Here is a 21,005-nt window from a genome sequence, read left to right on the forward strand (position 1 = left end):
CAGTTCATATATATTACCAGCATATGCAGCTGCTCAATATTGTAATTAAACTGAAACATCCTCTGCCATAATGCTACAGTATATTGATTTTTATCTTGCCTTTACTAAATTCCAAGGAATGGTCAAGTTAAATAGCTGTCAAAATTGAGAGTCAGAATATCATTAATCTTGTTCGCTTGACAGTTTTTGGATATAGACCTAGTATAGAGGATCAATTAGTCAAATATGATGCAACATGATGGGCAAATGGGAGGAATGCTTTAGGTGTACAGCTCCCTCTGGGTGATAACACCCTTAGAGGATTTACTAATAACTGCCAAACTTTAAGCAGCTGTGACAAGAGGAATCAGTGACTAACTAATTCAAATTTCTGATGTGAAGAAAGAAATAAAAATGCCTATTTGTGCTTTGAGATGATTATCTGTTGGGCTTTCCTTGCAGGAGTATGTTGCCCACAATGTACAGCTATTAATAATAGCGGTTATTTCACACATTGCAAACACAAATGTGTGCAAATATACTTGGAAATGCACTGACCAATGCAGATCAAATGGCAGCCATTTGTGGTCGCCATCCCATAATCTGCAATGACATTTTTAATGAATCCTTTTTTGGTTGTTGTTGGATTTTATTATATCTGACTACATTTTTCCCATAGAAAAGAATGGGTTACATTCAAGTTGGTATTTCAAATGAATGAATTAGTTCAGTTTGCCATATGCTGCTCCTACACAAAAAAGAGTATTGACGTGTTGATGAGTCAGATATTGAAGATGTTACCCACAATAACGAACAACAATAAGTAATCCATAGGTCATCTCAGACTCCCATCAGGGACAACTCATGACTCACGTGTAGCATTGGACCTCACACTACCCAACCTGGTATCACAGTTCATGTCAGAGGTCAAAATGCCAGCACAGGAGTGATGTGTCTCTTGGACTGATGATTAAGTAGCCAGCGGGCTTTTAACATGAGGATTTACAGTTATTTGGGCATGCCTAGACGTGGTGTATTATCCTAAGATACATGCCGTGAGATCATTAAGGCATCAACAGATGCCACTACAAAACCAAACCACTCCAATGCTAAAACCTGAAATAAAAACAGAAAATGCAGGAAATGTTCATCAGGTCAGCGAGTATCTGAGAAAAAATTACCATTGCAATATAAAACAAAGAACTGCAGATGTTGGAAATCTGAAAGAAAAACAAATTGCTGTAGAAACTCAGCAGGTCTAGCAGTTACAGCTTTTCAGCAATTGAAAAGTGTGGGGGATGGAATAACAAAATGTATGAAAGGATGGAGGGGGAGAGAAATTTAAGTTATAAAAAGATTAACAAAAAAGGGAGTGGTAATGCAAATAAGGAAACAAAAAAAGTGTCTAGATGTGGTGTGATTGGTTGGATAGCAGCTATTCATATCCAAAGTAAGGGAATAATAAAAAAAAGAAAAAACTGAACCAGTGGAAAACAAATCACAAAACAAAATGGACGCCCAAAGGCTGTTCAACACAACAGGGGGTTGAGCCTAATTTATTTATTTATTCAAAAGTGAATCCTAGCTTTCCACATTGAAAACCTAAAGAACTATGGATGCTATAAATCAGAATCAAAAACAGAAATCGCTATAAAACCTCAGCAGGTCTGCTAGCATCGTGGAGAGAAATCTAAGTTAACATTTCAGGTCAAGTGACCCTTCCTCAGAACCCTAGTTTTTTTTTGATGCTTCAACATTTTCCAGTTTCTAAGGAGAAATATTTTGCATCAAAAAGCATTGTTTTTAAGCCAGCTTTCCCTGTGACTATTAGTAACCCATTAAAGAAATCATATTTAACATTGAAAGATATTTATTTTTAAAAATATTCATTCACACATGTGTACGTCAGCATTGTGAATATTTTTAGTGAAACAGTGAATGTTGTGTACATTAATGCGATTACTTAATTTGCTAATGCAAAAGAGACCAATTAATAGGTACAGTCAGCACTGCAAATCTTTGGTGCATTACAAACATTCTTACTACCACCTAGTGTTTGCAGTAAGCCAGTAAATCAGCCAGAGCTGAAAGCATCTTAATTCATTGAGATTTTTACTAAGGTCACTTGCAGCATTTAAATATATTGAAGATTCTCCTTCAGCTACTAGGTAATTTTTTTTTAAGAAATAATACAGTATTATAAGTGCATGTATTCCTGGAATTTTCTCTGGATTTGCACAGACATACAACTGTAAGAGGGTACATATTAAATATGTGCCTTAAATGATTGAAAAACATTTACTGAGAGTTGCCTGGGTAACTATAATATGGTCAAGTCTCCACAGTCTTTTCAGTCAGCTGGTCATTCTCCAAGTCTCAAAAATGACTCTCCACGTGTATGTTCAGGGACAGCATTTTGGCTCATTATAACAGATTGTAATGCACAGGAGGAAACAAAATAAATACAAGAGAACCACTTTCTTTTGTGATCTTTAATTCATTTTCATGATCTAAATATAAGTAACATTAACAATTAAAATACTTTGTCAATCTGCAGTAATTAAAGCTACTGTGCTCAGTATGTATAAATGATGGTGAATACTTGAAATTTAAATTTTAAGACTCAAAGAAAAAGTACACTGCTGTATATTCAGATTTTCCTACAGTCCTACATGTTTTTTTTGTTGTCTTACACCCAAGTTTGAGTGTCTTAAAATAGTTGAAGAATAATTGTATGTAATTAACCATGGCAGAACGAAGGCCATATTGTGTGTATTTTCATATCTAACTCCCAGGATGCTTTAAAGGAGAAAACTTCAGTTTTTATGATAACCAACTAATATCATTTTTACAAGGAAAGATGTATAGTATCCAAATCTAGTAAATTATAACACATGAGAGCAATGCCATTTGTCAAAAACATTAAATGTTCAGGCAGCCAGTAGATGAAAGTTAAGATTTGAACAAGCCAACAGAAGGTTTAAATCTTTTCAATGCAACAGGCTCAAAGTTACAAAATTCATGATTTATGAAAGTAATGAAAGTAATGAAATACCTAATGATGGTTCAACAGGAAAGAAAGCTGGATTAGCTGCAACTTTGAAGAAAATGAGCCACAAAAAAGTTGGTATTGTCAAAATGTGTTAAAGGGGATGAAATTGACACTGCCAATAGTGCAAGATGAAATTGGACAAAACTGGGAGTATACAATTAAGTTGGGAAAATAAGAAGTGAGATTTGCTGTGAGGAAGTTTTATTTTTCACATGAAAAGGCATTCTAAAAGTGATGGTGAGGATAGTGTCTTACAGCCTTCAAAGAAAATGCTAGAAATTTGTATGGAAAACTACAAAATCACCAAAGGAGAAATGTTAGATATTAAGGGATATTTAACGGCTAGCACGATCCTTGAAGGTTGGGGAGGATTTCTGACTGCGATTCCTGAATTGATGATGTGCTTCAGCTTCTCTCAAAAATTCATTTGCTTGATAATCTGTGTTTTTATTTGTATGGACAGTCTGAAGTGATAGCGTAGAATATTGCTATTCCAATACTTACTGTTTATCTCTAAATGATACTGGAATAAGGGCTACTCCTTTAACATCGAGAGTGTGAGCAGGTCAGGCAGCATCCAAGGAGCAGGAGAATCAACATTTTGGGCATAAGCCCTTCATCAGGCCTTCCTGGTGAAGGGCTTATGTCTGAAATGTTGATTCTCCTGCTCCTTGAATGCTGCGTGACCTGCTGTGCTTTTCCAGCAGCACACTCTCGACTCTGACCGGCATCTGCAGTTCTTACTTTCTCCCACTCTTTTGACATACCAGATGGCGTAATGTCCACGCTGACTTTACTAGCATGATTCCAAATAAAACAAGCCCAAGCAATTCCTGCTGAAAACTATAAATGAGAAAAATTTAAAAAAATATACTTTTCCTTATAAAAAAAATCTATTATTCCTTACTTAAGCATGATGGCCTAGGAGAGGATGGGGGCACTGTGAAACTGGTAAGAAAATAACAATTGCACCAAAAGAAAAATACAAAAAGTCAAAATACTACTTTTATATCATTTGAATGTTGCTGAAAAATAACATTTTGTTCAAGCTTTCTCCTTGTATGCATGACAATTCACAAGATATGGCAAGGTAAACTTTATTTTATACTGTATGAGAGTTTACTTGATTGGTAAAGGTCTTGTCTTGGAGAATGAATTAGTTAAATGATCATTGACAGTTAATTCCCAATTTTTGTTTACATTTATGCCAAGTTGGTTTAACCCTAACTGGCCTAGGCATGGTCCTGAAAAATGAAAAAGAAAATGGCTGTCACCTGTTTTGAGTTACAGGCAAAAGTGAGGACTGCAGATGCTGGAGATCAGAGTCTAGATTAGAGTGGTGCTGGAAAAGCACAGCAGGTCAGGCAGCATCCAAGGAGCAGGAAAACCAACATTTCGGGCAAAAGCCCTTCATCAGGAAGTTTTGAGTTACATGTGAGTTACAAAAAGCACAATGCAGAGCATGCTGTCCATCAATGCTGTCAATGCCTTGAGAGATAAGTAGGCACCACAGTGGAATACAGTCTTTACTTCCCCCTCCAACTCCATTTTAATTTAGTCTCTTCCTTTTCTCCCTCTTACTTTCGATGGTTTGCTGTGCCCTTAATGGGCTTTGCATATCAATATTGAATTGGCTACATGAGGGTGTTTTTATTGTTGGAGATTGGGGGTTCTAAGGCAGGGAGTTGGTTGGCCTGAAGAAGTAGTGGCCCAGTTTTGTTTTTGCAGTTCTTGAGGAGAATGAGACAAAATAGTTCTCCAAGATCCTGTGAATTAATTTAACCCCTACCTCTGGCCAGCCTCTTTGGCTCCATCACCATGGTATTTGCTGGAATGTGAATGGTGTGGGCTCTGATCCATTCTGATCCAAATCATCAGTTATCATCCTCTTTACTTCAAAAACACACCAATTTCAATATTAGAAGTGCCTACCATCCGAAACAGGTGAGTGGTCCAGATATCCAAGTCTTAACAAACCCTAATCACCAGTGTTCATGAGACATTCAGGATATCGACTCTATTTGCAGGCTGATGTGCCATGTTTGGATAATGAAAATTGACTCTGGCTGATCTAGTGTTTTAAAACTGAACTGTCTGGATGGTCAGGCACAAAGACATGTAAATTCAGTGAGAAGATTTTCTAACTCTGAGTGTAAAATGAATTCAAAACAATCTTTTCTGCACATCTGTTAAAACACATGAAGATTCATTCCAGATTAAAAGGAGTTTCATTGTTATGCACCAGTAGAAACAGAGCAGTGTCAATCAACTGCCAAAAATAACTAGAACCATTTCGAGAATAAACGCCAATGAACCCTGACAGATATCTATGGTAGGATCCAAATCACACCTAATGAAACTCATAACTCATAAAGTACATTAAAATTTGCATTACAGGATGCCTATCCATATTAAAACACAATTTCAGGTGTTTTCTGGTTGGAGTTATTGAATATAAAGCTATTCATTCTCAGAAATATAAAACAAGCTAACACAGTTTAAGAAAACTAAAATGGGGAAGAACGAGTAGCAGGTATGACACCACTTACAAGTAATGTGAGTTCAACACTCACTTAATGCCTGCAAGTGCCCAATTCTAATTTTCTGATTTCCAATAGGATTTTACATGTTATAGAAATAATCACAAATAGATGCTAAGCAAAAGATTATATTTAATGCCAAGAATTATGTTAGCTACTTTGAGTAATAAAATGTGCTTGAACAATAATTTTATCAAATATTAGCACTCTACATTTTATACAATGTTAAATTAGAAATATTCAATAAATTACTTTTTTCATTAATAATCTGTTTTATATTTGTAGTTTTGATATTTATTGCAATTTAATGTACACATATAAAACAGTTACCAAAAAGTAACAACAATACAATGGCAGTGTTGATTGGCAAATTTTGAGTATAATGCAAATAAATCTCTTTTTTAAGTTATTCTTCAGAAAAGTGTACAGACATCCCAGGAGCATATGTATAACAGAACTGTAACAGCTGTTGATGGAATTGTGCCAAATATATATCTCTTTGATTTAAGCTATGCTCATCACACAGCTCAAAGGGAAACACTGCATTGGGAGCCACACATAACACTGAGGTACCTACAGAAGTTAATAAAAACTAGTTCAATTTATGGTTATCCACTACATCCTGTATAAGTTAACAATACACAAACAGCCTTCTAAACATTAAAATACATCCTAGACAAAAAAAACCAAAAGAACTGCGTGTGCTGGAAATCCGAAACAAGAACAGAAATTGCTGGAAAATCTCAGCAGGTCTGGCAGCATCTGTGGAGAGAAATCAGAGTTAATGTTTCAGGTGCAGTGACCCTTCTTCAAAGCACTCTGGATGGCACGGTGGCTCAGTGGTTAGCACTACTGTCTCACAGCACCAGGGATCGGGTTTGATTCCACCCTTGGGTGACTTTCTGTGTACAGTTTTCATATTCTCCCTGTGTCTGCTTGGGTCTGTTCCCACAGTCCAAAGATGTGTAGGTTAGGTGGATTGGTCATGCTAAATTGCCCATAGTGTTCAAGGATGTGTAGGTTAGATGGATTGGCCATGGGAAATGCAGGGTTACAGGAATAGTGTAGGAGGTTGAGTCTGGGTAGGATGCTCTTCAAAGGGTCAGTGTGGACTCAATGGTCTACACCCACACTGCAGCGAATCCATGCTACCAGACCTGCTGAGATTTTCCTACAATTTCTGTTTTTGATGAAAATGCATCCTTTGTTTACAATAACAATCTAGAATTTACATTTTTTTGTTAAGACTATCCTTACCATGTCTTGCAGTGATGGAAATTTCATACAGCAAAATTGCAATGACAGCATCCTCTTCCAATACCCTGTTTCTCAGGCTGAGTTTGGCATGTGTTTCAGACAATGACATTCTGGAAATTAGGAAAATTCTCAGAAGTTTAAAACATAAATGCTTTAACTGTTGCTGTAATGAAACTTTACACACTTCCATGCAATTCATTTACAATAACAAATCATGTACAATTGTACATACCTTTAAAAAAGACAATTTACCTAATCAAATGATTTCTTGGAGAGTTAAACTGTAAAACAAAGCCTTAAATATTTGACTTACAATTAAATTACAAATTTACAGTTATTATTTTGCACCCATTATGCAGAACATAGATGTATGTTATAATTATTATAATATGATGGAGATGTAAAGGAATGTTTCCCATGTCTGTGGGGTTCAGGACCAAGGAATGTAGTTTCACAATAAAAGGCAAGTCAGTTCAGACTGATTTGTGCAGGTACTTCTCCATTCACTTCAATCACGAATATTGTCTATCCCAGAGAGTAGTGGAAACTCAGTCATTAAATAAATTCAGGTTAGGCATTGATAGGTTTCTAGTTACTAATTATGTCATGGGATATGGGAATAGTACAGGAATATGGCATTGAGGAAGATGGTCAGCCATGATCTAGGGGATGGAGCAAGTCCAAGAGACTGAAAGGCCAGCTCTTACTCCAATATTTCTACAACAAATACAATTTAACATTGTGAGGAGATTATTAAAATCAGGTTTGTCTCATTTGCTGCCTGTAGTTGCTCAGAATTAATGTCTGCATGAAAGAATCAGATTTTCATCCTGGAGGCTGGTAAAGAGGCTCTGGAAATTTTCCATGTGCCCACCTCAGGAGATACTGGTTTCAGAGGAGCGATTCCCATGGCCCACAGGAGGGTGCTAGTTGAACTCAAGCCAACCACTCCTGGAGAAAGTTCCCACACAGCAACAGGGGCTGCCGTATACCAAGGCGAGTTGGTTAAAAGGCTACCTCAGTATTGTGGGACTTTGTTCCAGAGGCTTTAAAAACAAGGCCCCACAGCCCTGACATTCCACATAATCCACTGCCCCATCCTTGCTATCTCATGACAGCCATGCCCAGGTATACCCCTTCAATGCCTACTTACCCACTGTACACAATTTAGAAGCAATAAACTCTAAAAAGACAGTTGAATATGTAAAATCACACGAGCACCATGTTAAAAAAAATTCAATTCACTGTATCTTTATAGTGTCATTCATCCAGATCTTCTTTGTCTCTTCCAGGTCTCTTGTTGCTGACGATATAAGAAAGACAGTGTTTCATCAGAACTGCCTATTCATGTTTCCTTGTGATTCTGTAGCCTGTGTGTGTTCCCCTTGTTTCAGTTACAGTATTACTTGGGCCTGTCTTTCAAATCAACACAAACATCAGCAAGTCTATAAAGGAGCAAGAATTCAGGTGTCCCAGCACCTGTAAATCCATTCAAGATGGTGGCAACAGAGTAGACAGCAGTCGAGATCAGAAGAGTAGACAGCATTTTGGGATCTTAAGCCCAGAGCTCATCAATCTGTCCAAATTGTTCTCCTGTTTCTTCCTCTCTCTTTTTTTTTGAAGATTTTAAAGTGTTTGTTTTGTCGATAAGAAAACTTGTCTTGGAGAAGCTGAGAGCTGGAGCAAAGTGGGCTGGAAGCTTGGAATGGCTGAGAGGGAAGTGCGCCGGGGGCTTGGGAGTAGTGCACAGTGGGCGAGAGACCTGTAGCGGTGCAGGGTGGGCTAGAGACCTGGAGCGGTGCAGAGTGGGCTGGAGGCCTGGAGCGGTGCAGAGTGGGCCGGAGGCCTGGAGCGGTGCGGAGTGGGCTGGAGACCTGGGGTGGGCCAATGTGGGCTGGAGGTCTGGAGCAGACCAGAGTGGACTGGAGGCCTGAAGCGGAGCAGCTTGGGGTCGAGGTCTGGAGCGGTGCGGAGTGAGCCAGAGGCCTTGGATAGTGCGGAGTAGACTGGAACCCTGGAGCGGAGCAGAGTGGGCTGGAGGCCTGGAGTGGGCAGAGTTGGCCGGAGGCCTGGAGCAGTGCAGAGTGGGCCGGAGGCTTGCAGTAGTACAGAGTGGGCTGGAGGCCTGGAATGGACCAGGGTGGGCTGGAGACCTGGAGCGGTGCAGAGTGGGCCTGAGGCCTGGAGCAGTGGAGAGTGGGCTGGAGGCCTGGACCGTTACGGACTGGGCTGGGGGCCTGGAGCGGAGCAGTGTGGCTGGAGGCCTGGAGCAGTGCTGAGTGGTCTGGAGGCCTGGAGCAGTGCAGAGAGGGCTGGAGGTCTGGAGCAGGGCAGAGTGGGCCACAGGCCTGGAGCGGAGCAGAGTGGGCTGGAGACTTGGAGCGGTGCAGAATAGGCTGGAGGCCTGGAGCATTACGGAGTGGGCTGGAGGCCTCGAGCGGAGCAGAGTTGATTAGAGGCCTGGATCAGAGCAGGGTGGACTGGAGGCCTGGAGCGGAGCAGGGTGGGCTGGAGGCCTGGAGCGGAGCAGGGTGGGCTGGAGGCCTGGAGCAGTGTGCAGTGGGCCGGAGGCCTGGAGCGGTGCGGAGTGGGCCGGAGTGGACTAGAGGCCTGGAGCGGAACAGGGTGAACTGGAGGCCTGGAGCGGAACAGGGTGAACTGGAGGCCTGGAGCGGAGCAGTGTAGTTTGGAAGCCTGGAGCGGTGCGGAGTGGGCTGGAGGCCTGGAGTGGTGCAGAGTGGGCCAGAGGGCTAGAGCGGTGCGGAGTGGAGCAGAGTGGGCTGGAGGTCTGGAGCTGGGCAGAGTGAGCTGGAGGCCTGGTGCGGAGCATGGCGGGCTGGAGGCCTGGAGTGGAGCAGAGTGGGCTGGAGGCCTGTAACCGTGCGGAGTGTGCCGGAGGCCTGGAGTGGTGCGGAATGCTGGAGGCCTGGTGTGGTGCGGAGTGGGCTGGAGTGGAGTTGAGTGGGCTGGAGGCCTGGAGCAGAGCAGGGTGGGCTGGAGGCCTGGAGTGGAGCAGATGGGCTGGAGACTTGGAGTGGAGCAGAGTGGACTGAAGGCCTAGAGTGGAGCGGAGTGGGCTGGAGGCCTGGAGCGGTGCAGAGTGGGCTGGAGGCCTGGAGAGGTGCAGAGTGTGCTGGAGGCCTGGAGCGGGGCAGAGTTGGCTGGTGGCCTGGAGACATGTAGAGTGGGCCGGAAGCCTGGAGTGGAGCACAGTGGGCTGGAGGCCTGGAGCGGGGCAAAGTGGGCTGGAGGCCTGGATACGTGCAGAGTGGGCCGGCGGCCTGGAGCAGGGCAGAATGGGCCAGAGGGCGGACAGGAGGCCTGGGGCAGGGCAGAGTGGGCTGGAGGCCTGGAGCGGAGCAGGGTGGACCGGAAGCATGGAGCGGTGTGGAGTGGGCCACAGCCCTGGAGCGGGCCAGTGTGGGCTGGTGGCCTGGAGCGTTGTGGAGAGGGCTGGAGACCTGGAGTGGTGTGAAGTGGGCTGGAGTGGAGCAGGGTGGGCTGGAGGCCCGGAGCGGAGCAGGGTGGGCTGGAGGCCTGGAGCAGTGCGGAGTGGGCCGGAGGCCTGGAGCGGTGCGGAGTGGGCCGCAGCCCTGGAGTGGGCCAGAGTGGGCTTGAGGACTGGAGCGAAGCAGGGTGGACTAGAGGCCTGAAGCGGTGCAGAGTGGGCTGGAGGCCTGGAGCGATATGGAGTGAGCCGGAGGGCTGGAGCGGTGCGGAGTGGAGCAGAGTGGGCTGGAGGGCTGGAGCTGGGCAGAGTGGGCTGGAGGCCTGGAGCGGAGCATGGCGGGCTGGAGCGGAGCAGGATGGGCTGGAGGCCTGGAGTGGAGCAGAGTGGGCTGGAGACCTGGATCAGTGCAGAGTGGGCTGGAGGTCGGGAGCGGAGCGGATTGGGCTGGAGGCCAAGTGTGGTTTGGAATGGGCTGGAGGCCTGGAGCAATGTGGAGTGGGCTGGAGCAGAGTGGGCTGGATGCCTGGAGCGGAGCAGAGTGGGCTGGAGGCCTGGCGTGGTGTGGAGTGGGCTGAAGGCCTGGAGCGTTACGGAATGGGCTGGAGGCCTGCAGTGTAGCAGGTTGGGCTGGAGACCTGGTGTGGTGCGGCGTGGGCTGGAGTGGAGCAGAGTGGGCCAGAGGCCTGGAGTGGGGCAGAGTGGGCCGGCGGCCTGGAGCAGAGCAGGGCAGTCAGGAGGCCTGGAGCAGTATAGGGTGGGCTGGAGGCCTGGAGCGGTGCGGAGTGGGCCAGAGGTCTGGAGCAGTGCGGAGTGGGCTGCAGCCTTGGAGCGAGCCAGAGAGGACTGGAGGCCTGGAGCGGTGTGAAATGGGCTGGAGACCTGGTGTGGAGTGGAGCAGAGTTGACTGTAGGCCTGAAGCAGTGCAGAGTGGGCTGTCGGCCTGCAGCGGACCAGGGTGATCTGGAGGCCTGGAGCAGTGCAGAGTGGGCCGGAGGCCTGGAGTGGAGCAAGGTGGGCTGGAGACCTGGAGCAGTGCGGAGTGGGCTGGAGGCCTAAAGTGGTGCAGACTGGGCTGTAGGCCTGGAGCGGAGCAGAGTGGACTGGAGGCCTCGAGTAGTGCAGCGTGGGCCTGGAGCGGTGTGGAGTGGGCTGGAGGCCTGGAGCAAAGCAGAGTGGGCTGGAGGCATGGAGCGGAGAATGGTGGGCTGGAGGCCTGGAGCAGACCAGAGTGGACTGGAGGCCTGGAGCGGAGCAGCATGGGGTGGAGGTCTGGAGCGGTGCGGAGTGAGCCAGAGGCCTGGGATAGTGCGGAGAAGACTGGAACCCTGGAGCGGAGCAGTGGGCTGGAGGCCTGGAGCGGTGTGGAGTGTGCCGGAGGCCTGGAGCGGTGCGGAATGGGCTGGAGGCCTGGTGTGTTGCGGAGTGGGCTGGAGTGGAGCAGAGTGGGCTGGAGGCCTGGAGCGGGGCAGAGTTGGCTGGTGGCCTGGAGAAGTGCAGAGTGGGCCGGAAGCCTGGAGTGGAGCAGAGTGGGCTGGAGACCTGGAGCGGGGTAGAGTGGGCTGGAGGCCTGGAGCGGTGCAGAGTGGGCCGGAGGCCTGGAGCGGAGCAAGGTGGGCTGGAGACCTGGAGCAGTGTGGAGTGGGCTGGAGGCCTGGAGCGGTGCGGAGTGGGCTGAAGACCTGGTGTGGGCCAGTGTGGGCTGGAGGTCTGGAGCGTGGTGGAGAGGGCTGGAGACCTGGAGTGGTGTGGAGTGGGCTAGAGACCTGGAGTGGAGCAGAGTGGGCTGGAGGCCTGGAGTGGAGCAAGGTGGGCTTGGAGACCTGGAGCGGAGCAGGGTGGACTGGAGGCCTGGAGCGGACCAGGGTGGGCTGGAGGCCTGGAGCGGACCAGGGTGGGCTGGAGGCCTGGAGCGGACCAGGGTGGGCTGGAGGCCTGGAGCGGACCAGGGTGGGCTGGAGGCCTGGAGCGGACCAGGGTGGACTGGAGGCCTGGAGTCGTGGTCTGGAGCGGTGCGGAGTGAGCCAGAGGCCTGGGATAGTGCAGAGTAGACTGGAACCCTGGAGCGGAGCAGAGTGGGCTGGAGGCCTGGAGTGGGCAGAGTTGGCCGGAGGCCTGGAGCAGTGCAGAGTGGACTGGAGGCCTGGAGCGGAGCAGTGTGGCTGGAGGCCTGGAGCAATGCTGAGTGGTGTGGAGTCCTGGAGAGGTGTGGAGTGGGCCGGAGGCCTGGAGCAGGGCAGAGTGGGCCAGAGGCCTGGAGTGGAACAGAGTGGGCTGGATGCCTGGAGCAGTGCAGAGTCGGCCGGAGGCCTGGAGCAGGGCCGAGTGGGCCACAGACCTGGAGCGGAGCAGAGTGGGCTGGAGACCTGGAGCGGTGCAGAATGGGCTGGAGGCCTGGAGCATTACGGAGTGGGCTGGAGGCCTCGAGCGGAGCAGGGTTGACTAGAGGCCTGGATCAGAGCAGGGTGGACTGGAGGCCTGGAGCGGAGCAGGGTGGGCTGGAGGCCTGGAGCGGTGTGCAGTGGGCCAGAGGCCTGGAGCGGTGCAGAGTGGGCTTGAGGCCTGGAGCAGTGCGGAGTTGGCCACAGGCCTGGAGTGGGCCAGAGTGGGCTGGAGTCCTGGAGCGGAGCAGAGTGGACTAGAGGCCTGGAGCGGAGCAGGGTGAACTGGAGGCCTGGAGCGGAGCAGGGTGAACTGGAGGCCTGGAGCGGAGCAGTGTAGTCTGGAAGCCTGGAGCGGTGTGGAGTGGGCCGCAGCGCTGGAGTGGGCCAGAGTGGGCTCGAGGCCTGGAGCGGAGCAGGGCAGAGTGGGCTGAAGGCCTGGAGCTGGGCAGAGTGGGCTGGAGGCCTGGTGCGGAGCAGAGTGGCTTGGACACCTGGAGCGGAGCAGAGTGGGCTGGAGGCCTGGAGCGGAGCAGGGCAGAGTGGGCTGAAGGCCTGGAGCGTTGCGGAGTGGGCCAGAGGGCTAGAGCGTTGCGGAGCGGTGCAGAGTGGGCTGGAGGCCTGGAGCTGGGCAGAGTGGGCTGGAGGTCTGGAGCTGGGCAGAGTGGGCTGGAGGTCTGGAGCTGGGCAGAGTGGGCTGGAGGTCTGGAGCTGGGCAGAGTGGGCTGGAGGTCTGGAGCTGGGCAGAGTGGGCTGGAGGCCTGGTGCGGAGCAGAGTGGCTTGGACACCTGGAGCGGCGTGGAGTGTGCCGGAGGCCTGGAGTGGTGCGGAATGCTGGAGGCCTGGTGTGGTGTGGAGTGGGCTGGAGTGGAGTTGAGTGGGCTGGAGGCCTGGCGCGGAGCAGAGTGGACTGGAGGCCTGGAGTGGAGCGGAGTGGGCTGGAGGCCTGGAGCGGTGCGGAATGGGCTGGAGGCCTGGTGTGGTGCTGAGTGTGCTGGAGTGAAGCAGAGTGGGTGGAGGTCTGGAGCGGGGCAGAGTTGGCTGGAGGCCTGGAGATGTGCAGAGCGGGCCGGTGGCCTGGAGTGGAGCAGGGCGGACAGGAGACCTGGGGTGGGGCGGAGTGGGCTGGAGGTCTGGAGCAGTGCAGAGTGGGCTGGAGGTCTGGAGTGGGCCAGTGTGGGCTGGAGGCCTGGAACATTGTGGAGAGGGCTGGAGACCTGGAGTGATGCGGAGTGGGTTGGAGTGGAACAGGTGGACAGGAGGCCCGGAGCGGAGCAGGGTGGGCCGGAGGCCTGGAGCGGTGCGGAGTGGGCCGGAGGCCTGGAGCGGTGCGGAGTCGGCCGCAGCCCTGGAGCAGAGTGGGCTGGAGGCCTGGAGCGGAGCATGGCTGGATGGAGGCCTGGAGCTGGGCAGAGTGGGCTGGAGGCCTGGAGCGGAGCATGGCTGGATGGAGGCCTGGAGCTGGGCAGAGTGGGCTGGAGGCCTGGAGCAGAGCAGAGTGGGCTGGAGGCCTGGAGTAGTGCAGAGTGGGCTGGAGGCCTGGAGCAGGGCAGAGTGGGCTGGAAGTCGATAGCGGAACGGATTGGGCTGGAGGCCAAGTGAGGTTTAGAATGGGCTGGAGGCCTGGAGCAGTGTGGAGCGGGCTGGAGCAGAGTGGGCGGGAGGCCTAGTGTGGTGCAGAATGGGCTGGAGGCCTGGAGCAGTGTGGAGCGGGCTGGAGCAGAGTGGGCTGGAGGCCTGGAGCAGTGTGGAGCGGGCTGGAGCAGAGTGGGCTGGAGGCCTGGCGTGGAGCAGAGTGGGCGGGAGGCCTGGAGTGGAGCAGGATGGGCTGGAGGCCTGGAGCAGAGCAGGATGGACTAGAGGCCTGGAACGGAGCAGAGTGGGCTGGAGGCCTGGAGCAGAGCAAGGTGGGCTGGAGGCCTGGAGCGGTGCGGAGTGGGCAGGAGGCCTGGGGTGGTGCAGAGTGGGCCGGAGGTCTGGAGCGGGGTAGAGTGGGCCGGCAGTCTGGAGTGGAGCAGAGTGGACTGGAGACCTGGAACAGAGCAGAGTGGGCTGGAGGCCTGCAGTAGTGTGAGTGGCCAGAGGCCTGGAGCGGGGCAGAGTGGCCAGAAGCCTGGAGCCGGAGCAAGGTGGGTTGGAGACCTAGAGCAGTGCGGAGTAGGATGGAGGCATGGAGCGGAGCAGAGTGGGCTGGTGGCCTGGAGCGGAGCAGGGTGGGCTTGAGGCCTGGAGTGGAGCAGGGTGGGCTGGAGGCTGGAAGCGGTGCGAAGTGGGCTGGAAGCCCGGGCTGGTGCTGAGTAGATTGCAGCCCTGGAGTGGAGCAGGGTGGGCTGGAGGCCAGGAGCGGGGCAGAGTGGGCTGGAGGCCAGGAGCGGGGCAGAGTGGGCTGGAGGCCTGGTGCGGAGCAGAGTGGGCTGGAGGCCTGGAGCAGAGCAGGGTGGGCTGGAGACATGGAGCGGTGCGGAGTGGGCCGCAGACCTGGTGTGGTGCAGAGTGGGTCGGAGGCCTGGAGCAGAGCAAGGTGGGCTGGAGGCCTGGAACGGTGCGGAGTGGGCTGCAGACCTGGAGTGGGCCAGAGTCGGCTGGAGGCCTGGAGCGGTGTGGAGTGGGCTAGAGACCTGGTGTGGTGGGGAGTGGGCTGGAGCGAAGCAGAGTGGGCTGGAGGCCTGGAGTGGGGCAGAGCGGGCTGGAGGTCTGGAGCAGAGCAGAGTTGGCTGGAGGCCTGGTGCAGAGAAGAGTGGGCTGGAGGCCCAGAACAGTGCAGAGTGGTCCGGAGGCCTGGAGGGGGGCAGAGTGAGCCAGACGCCTGGAGCGGAGCAAGATGAGCTGGGGACCTGGAGTAGTGTGAAGTGGCCTGGAGGCCTGGAGAGGTGTAGAGTGGGTTGGAGGCCTGGTGCGGAACAGGGTGGGCTGGAGGCTTGGAGCAGAGCAGAGTTGGCTGGAGGTCTGGAGCAGAGCAGAGTGTACTGGAGGCCTGAAGCGGAGCAGGGTGGACAGGAGCTCAGGAGCGGAGCAGGGTGGGCTGGAGGCCTTGAGCAGTGCGGGGTGGGCCGGAGGCCTTGAGCGGTGCAGAGTGGGCTGCAGCCCTGGAGCGGGCCAGTGTGGGTTGGAGGCCTGGAACGGTGTGGTGTGTGCTAGAGAACTTGTGTAGTGTGGAGTGAGCTGGAGTGGAGCAGATTGGGCTGGAGGCCTGGAGTGGAGCAAGGTGGGCCGGAGGCCTGGAGCGGTGCGGAGTGGGCTGCAGCCCTGGAGTGGGCCAGAGTCGGCTGGAGGCCTGGAGCGGTGTGGAGTGGGCTAGAGACCTGGTGTGGTGGGGAGTGGGCTGGAGTGAAGCAGAGTGGGCTGGAGGCCTGGAGTGGGGCAGAGCGGGCTGGAGGTCTGGAGCAGAGCAGAATGGGCTGGAGGCCTGGAGCGGAGCAGGGTGAGCTAGAGACCTGGAGAGGTGCAGAGTGAGCCGGTGGCCTGGAGCAGGGTAAAGTGGGCTGGAGGCCTGCGCGGGGCAGGGTGAGCTGGAGGCCTGGAACGGTGCAGAGTGAGCCGGCGGCCTGGAGTGATGCAGAGTGGGCAAGAGGCCTGGAACGGTGCGGAATGGGCCGGAAGCCTGGGGTGGTGCGGAGTAGACTGGAGCCCTGGAGCAGAGCAGGGTGGGCTGGAGACCTGGAGCAGTGCCGAGTGGGCTGGAGGCCTGGAGAGGTGCAGAGTGGGCTGGAGGCCTGGAGCAGGGCAGCTTGGGCCAGAGGCCTGGAGCAGAGCACAGTGGGCTGGAGGCCTGGAGGCCTGGAGCGGTGCAGAGTGGGCTGGAGGCCTGGAGCGGTGCAGAATGGGCTGGAGGCCTGGAGCAGGGCAGAGTGGGCCGGAGGACTGGAGTGGAACAGAGTGGGCTGGAGGACTGGAGTGGAGCAGAGTGGGCTGGAGGCCTGGAGCAGTGCAGAATGGGCCAGAGGCTTGGAGCAGAGCACAGTGGGCTGGAGGCCTGGAGCGTTGCAGAATGGGCTGGAAGCCTGGAGCATTACGGAGTGGGCTGGAGGCCTCGAGCGGAGCAGGGTCGACTAGAGACCTGGATCAGAACAGGGTGGACTGGAGGCCTGGAGTGGAGCACAGTGGGCTGGAGGCATGGAGCAGTGAGGAGTGGGCTGCAGCCCTGGAGTGGGCCAGAGTCGGCTGGAGGCCTGGAGCGGTGTGGAGTGGGCTGCAGCCCTGGAGTGGGCCAGAGTCGGCTGGAGGCCTGGAGCGGTGTGGAGTGGGCTAGAGACCTGGTGTGGTGGGTGGGCTGGAGCGAAGCAGAGTGGGCTGGAGGCCTGGAGTGGGGCAGAGCGGGCTGGAGGTCTGGAGCAGAGCAGAGTTGGCTGGAGGCCTGGTGCAGAGCAGAGTGGGCTGGAGGCCCAGAGCAGTGCAGAGTGGGCCGGAGGCCTGGAGAGGGGCAGAGTGGGCCGGAGGCCTGGAGCGGAGCAAGATGAGCTGGAGACCTGCAGTAATGCGAAGTGGCCTGGAGGCCTGGAGAGGTGTAGAGTGGGTTGGAGGCCTGGTGCGGAACAGGGTGGGCTGGAGACTTGGAGCAGAGCAGAGTTGGCTGGAGGTCTGGAGCAGAGCAGAGTGTACTGGAGGCCTGAAGCGGAGCAGGGTGGACAGGAGCTCAGGAGCGGAGCAGGATGGGCTGGAGGTCTTGAGCGGTGCGAAGTGGGCCGGAGGCCTTGACCGGTGCGGAGTGGGCCGCAGTCCTGGAGCGGGCCAGTGTGGGTTGGAGGCCTGGAACGGTGTGGTGTGTGCTAGAGAACTTGTGTAGTGTAGAGTGAGCTGGAGTGGAGCAGATTGGGCTGGAGGCCTGGAGTGGAGCAAGGTGGGCCGGAGGCCTGGAGCGGTGCAGAGTGGGCTGCAGCCCTGGAGTGGGCCAGACTGGGCTGGAGGCCTGGAGCGCTGTGGAGTGGGCTAGAGACCTGGTGTGGTGGGGAGTGGGCTGGAGTGAAGCAGAGTGGGCTGGAGGCCTGGAGCGGGGCAGAGTGGGCCGGAGGCCTGGAGCAGGGCAGAGTGGGCCGGAGGCCTGGAGCGGAGCAAGATGAGCTGGAGACCTAGAGTAGTGCGAAGTGGCCTGGAGGCCTGGAGAGGTGTAGAGTGGATTGGAGGCCTGGTGCGGAACAGGGTGGGCTGGAGGCTTGGAGTGGGGCAGAGCGGGCTGGAGGTCTGGAGCAGAGCAGAGTTGGCTGGAGGCCTGGTGCAGAGCACAGTGGGCTGGAGGCCTGGAGCGGTGCAGAGTGGGCTGGAGGCATGGAGCAGAGCAGAGTTGGCTGGAGGCCTGGTGCAGAGCACAGTGGGCTGGAGGCCTGGAGCGGTGCAGAGTGGGCTGGAGGCCTGGAGCATTACGGAGTGGGCTGGAGGCCTGGAGCGGAGCAGGGTCGACTAGAGGCCTGGATCAGAACAGGGTGGACTGGAGGCCTGGAGCGGAGCACAGTGGGCTGGAGGCCTGGAGCATTACAGGATGGGCTGGAGGCCTCGAGCGGAGCAGGGTTGACTAGAGGCCTGGACCAGAGCAGGGTGGACTGGAAGCCTGGTGCGGTGTGTCGTGGGCCGGAGGCCTGGACCGGTGTGGAGTGGGCTGGAGGCCAAGTGTAGTGTGGAATGGGCTGGAGGCCTGGAGCAGTGTGGAACGGGCTGGAGCAGAGTGGGCTGGAGGACTGGAGTGGTGTGGGCTGCAGACCTGGAGCAGTGTAGAGTGGGATGGAGGCCTGGAGTGGGCTGAAGGCCTAGAGTGGTATGGAGTGGGCTGGAGGCCTGGAGTGGTGCGGAGCAGGCTAGAGGCCTGGAGCGGTGCAGAGTGGGCTGGAGACCTGGAGTGGAGCGGAGTGGGCTGGAGGCCTAGTGCATTGAGGAATGGGCTGGTTGCCTGAAGCAGTGCGGAGCGGGCTGGAGCAGAGTGGGCTGGAGGCCTAGTCGGTGCGGAATGGGCTGGAGGCCTGGAGAGGTGCAAAATGGGCTGGAGGCCTGGAGCAGTGTGGAGTGGGCTGGAGGCCTGCAGCGGTGTGGGTTGGAGGCCTGGATCAGAGCATGGTGGGCTGGAGGTCTGGAGCAGAGCAGAGTGAGCTGGAGGCCTGCAGCGGTGTGGGCTGGAGGCCTGGAGCGGTGCAGAGTGGGCTGAAGGCCTGGAGCAGAGCATGGTGGGCTAGAGGCCTGGAGCGGAGCAGAGTAGGCTGGAGGCCTAGTGCGGTGTGGAAAGGGCTGAAGGCCTGGAGCGGTGTGGAGCGGGCTGGAGCAGAGTGGGCTGGAGGCTTAGAGTGGTGTGGAGTGGGCTAGAGGCCTGGAGTGGTGCGGAGCGGGCTGGAGCAGAGGGGCTGAAGGCCTGGAGTGGTGTGGAGCGGCTGGAGGCCTGGAATGGTGTGGAGTGGGCTGGAGGCCTGGAGCAGTGTGGAGCGGGCTGGAGCAGAGTGGGCTGGAGGCTTAGAGTGGTGTGGAGTGGGCTAGAGGCCTGGAGTGGTGCGGAGCGGGCTGGAGCAGAGTGGGCTGGAGGCCTGGAGTGGTGTGGAGTGGGCTGGAGGCCTGGAATGGTGTGGAGTGGGCTGGAGGCCTGGAGCAGTGTGGAGCGGCCTGGTGCACAGTGGGCTGGAGACCTGGAGCGGAGTGGGCTGGAGGCCTAGTGTGGTGCGAAATGGGCTGGAGGCCTGGAGCAGTGTGGAGCGGGCTGGTGCAGAGTGGGCTGGAGGCCTGGAGTGGTGTGGAGCGGGCTGGTGCAGAGTGGGCTGGAATTGAGCAGAGTGGGGTGGTGGCTGGCAGCGGTGTGGGCTGGAAGCCTGGAGCGGTGCAGAGTGGGCTGGAGACCTGGAGCAGTGCAGAGCGGGTTGGTGTGGAGCAGAGTGGGCAGGAGGCCTGGAGCAGTGCGGAGTGGGCTGGAGGCCTGGAGCAGAGCAGGGTGGGCTTGAGGGTTGGAGCGGAGCAGAGTGGGCCGGAAGCCTGGAGTAGTGCAGAGTGGACGCAGCCCTGGAGCAGGCCAGAGTGGGCTGGAGGCCTGGAGCGGTGTGGAGTGGGATGGTGACCTGGTGTGGTGCGGAGTGGGCTGGAGTGGAGCAGAGTGGGTTGGAGGCCTGGAGCGGCGCAGAGTGGGTTGGAGGCCTGGAGCGGCGCAGAGTGGGCTGGAGGCCTGGAGTGGAGCGGAGTAGGCTAGAACCCTGGGGTGGTGAGGAGTAGACTGGAGCCCTGGAGTGGAGCAGAGTGGGCTGGAGACCTGGTGCGGTGAGGAATGGGCTGGAGTGGTGCAGAATGGGCTGGAGGCCTGGAGCAGGGCAGAGTGGGCTGGAGGTCCAGAGCAGAGCAGAGTTGGCTGGAGGCCTGGTGCAGAGCACGATAGGCTGGAGGCCTGGAGCAGTGCAGAGTAGGCCGGAGGTCTGGAGTGGGACAGAGTGGGCCGGAGGTCTGGAGTGGAGCAGAGTGGGCTGGAGGCCTGCAGCGGTGCTGAGTGGCCGGAGGCCTGGAGGGGGCAGAGTAGGCAGGAAGCCTGGAGTGGAGCAAGGTGGGCTGGAGACCTGGAGCAGTGCGGAGTGGGCTGGAGGCCTGGAGCGGCGCAGGGTAGGCTGGATGCCTGGAGCGGGGCAGAGCGCGCTGGAGGTCTGGAGCAGAGCAGAGTTGGCTGGAGGCCTGGTGCAGAGCAGAGTAGGCTGGAGGCCTGGAGCGGAGCAAGGTAGGCTGGAGGCCCGGAGCAGTGCAGAGTGGGCTGGAAGCCTGGAGCGGAGCAAGGTGAGCTGGAGACCTGGAACAGTGCGGAGTAGGCTGGAGGCCTGGAGCAGGGTAGAGTTGGCTGGAGGTCTGCACGGTGCAGTGTGAGCTGGAGACCTGGAGCGGTGCAGAGTGGGCCGGAGGCCTGGAGCAGAGTTGGGTGGGCTGGAGGCCTGGAGCAGTGCAGAGTGGGCCGGAGGCCTGGAGCGGTGCAGAGTGGGCCGGAGACCTGGAGTGGGGGGGAGTGGGCTGGAGGCATGGATCGGTGTGGAGTGGGCTGCAGCCTGGAGCGGGGCAGAGTGGGCTGGAGGCCTGGAGCGGGGCAGAGTGGGCCGGACGTCTGGAGTGGAGCAGAGTGGGCCGGAGGTCTGGAGCAGAGCAGGGTGGGCCGGAGACCTGGAGCAGGCCAGAGTGGGCCGGAGGCCTGGAGCAAGCCAGAGTGGGCCAGAGGCCTGGAGCAGGCCAGAGTGTGCCGGAGGCATGGAACGGTGCAATGTGGGCTGGAGGCCTGGAACGGTGCAATGTGGGCTGGAGGCCTGGTGTGGTGCGGAGTGGGTTGGTGTGGAGCAGAGTGGGCTGGAGGCCTAGTGCAATGTGGAATGGGCTGGAGGCCTGAAGCGGTGCAGAGTGCGCTGGAGCAGAATGGGCT

The 21,005-nt window shown here is 55.0% G+C and overlaps 1 protein-coding gene across 2 annotated transcripts in view; it reads right to left on the bottom strand.

Annotated features, from left to right (window-relative positions):
- Nucleotides 1-5,977: 5,977 nt before the first annotated feature.
- mcmdc2 (minichromosome maintenance domain containing 2) overlaps nt 5,978-21,005 on the bottom strand; it is a 65,825-nt gene continuing 50,797 nt past the window's right edge. For both annotated transcript variants that reach the window (XM_072571498.1, XM_072571497.1), the window contains exons 13-14: nt 6,829-6,938; nt 5,978-6,144 (exon numbers count right to left, since the gene is read on the bottom strand). In XM_072571498.1, the coding sequence (XP_072427599.1) occupies nt 5,978-6,144; nt 6,829-6,938 (277 nt within the window). The remainder of the gene's footprint in view (nt 6,145-6,828; nt 6,939-21,005) is intronic.

This window comes from Chiloscyllium punctatum, chromosome 5 (genome assembly GCF_047496795.1).
Source record: "Chiloscyllium punctatum isolate Juve2018m chromosome 5, sChiPun1.3, whole genome shotgun sequence".
Taxonomy (NCBI): Eukaryota; Metazoa; Chordata; class Chondrichthyes; order Orectolobiformes; family Hemiscylliidae; genus Chiloscyllium; species Chiloscyllium punctatum.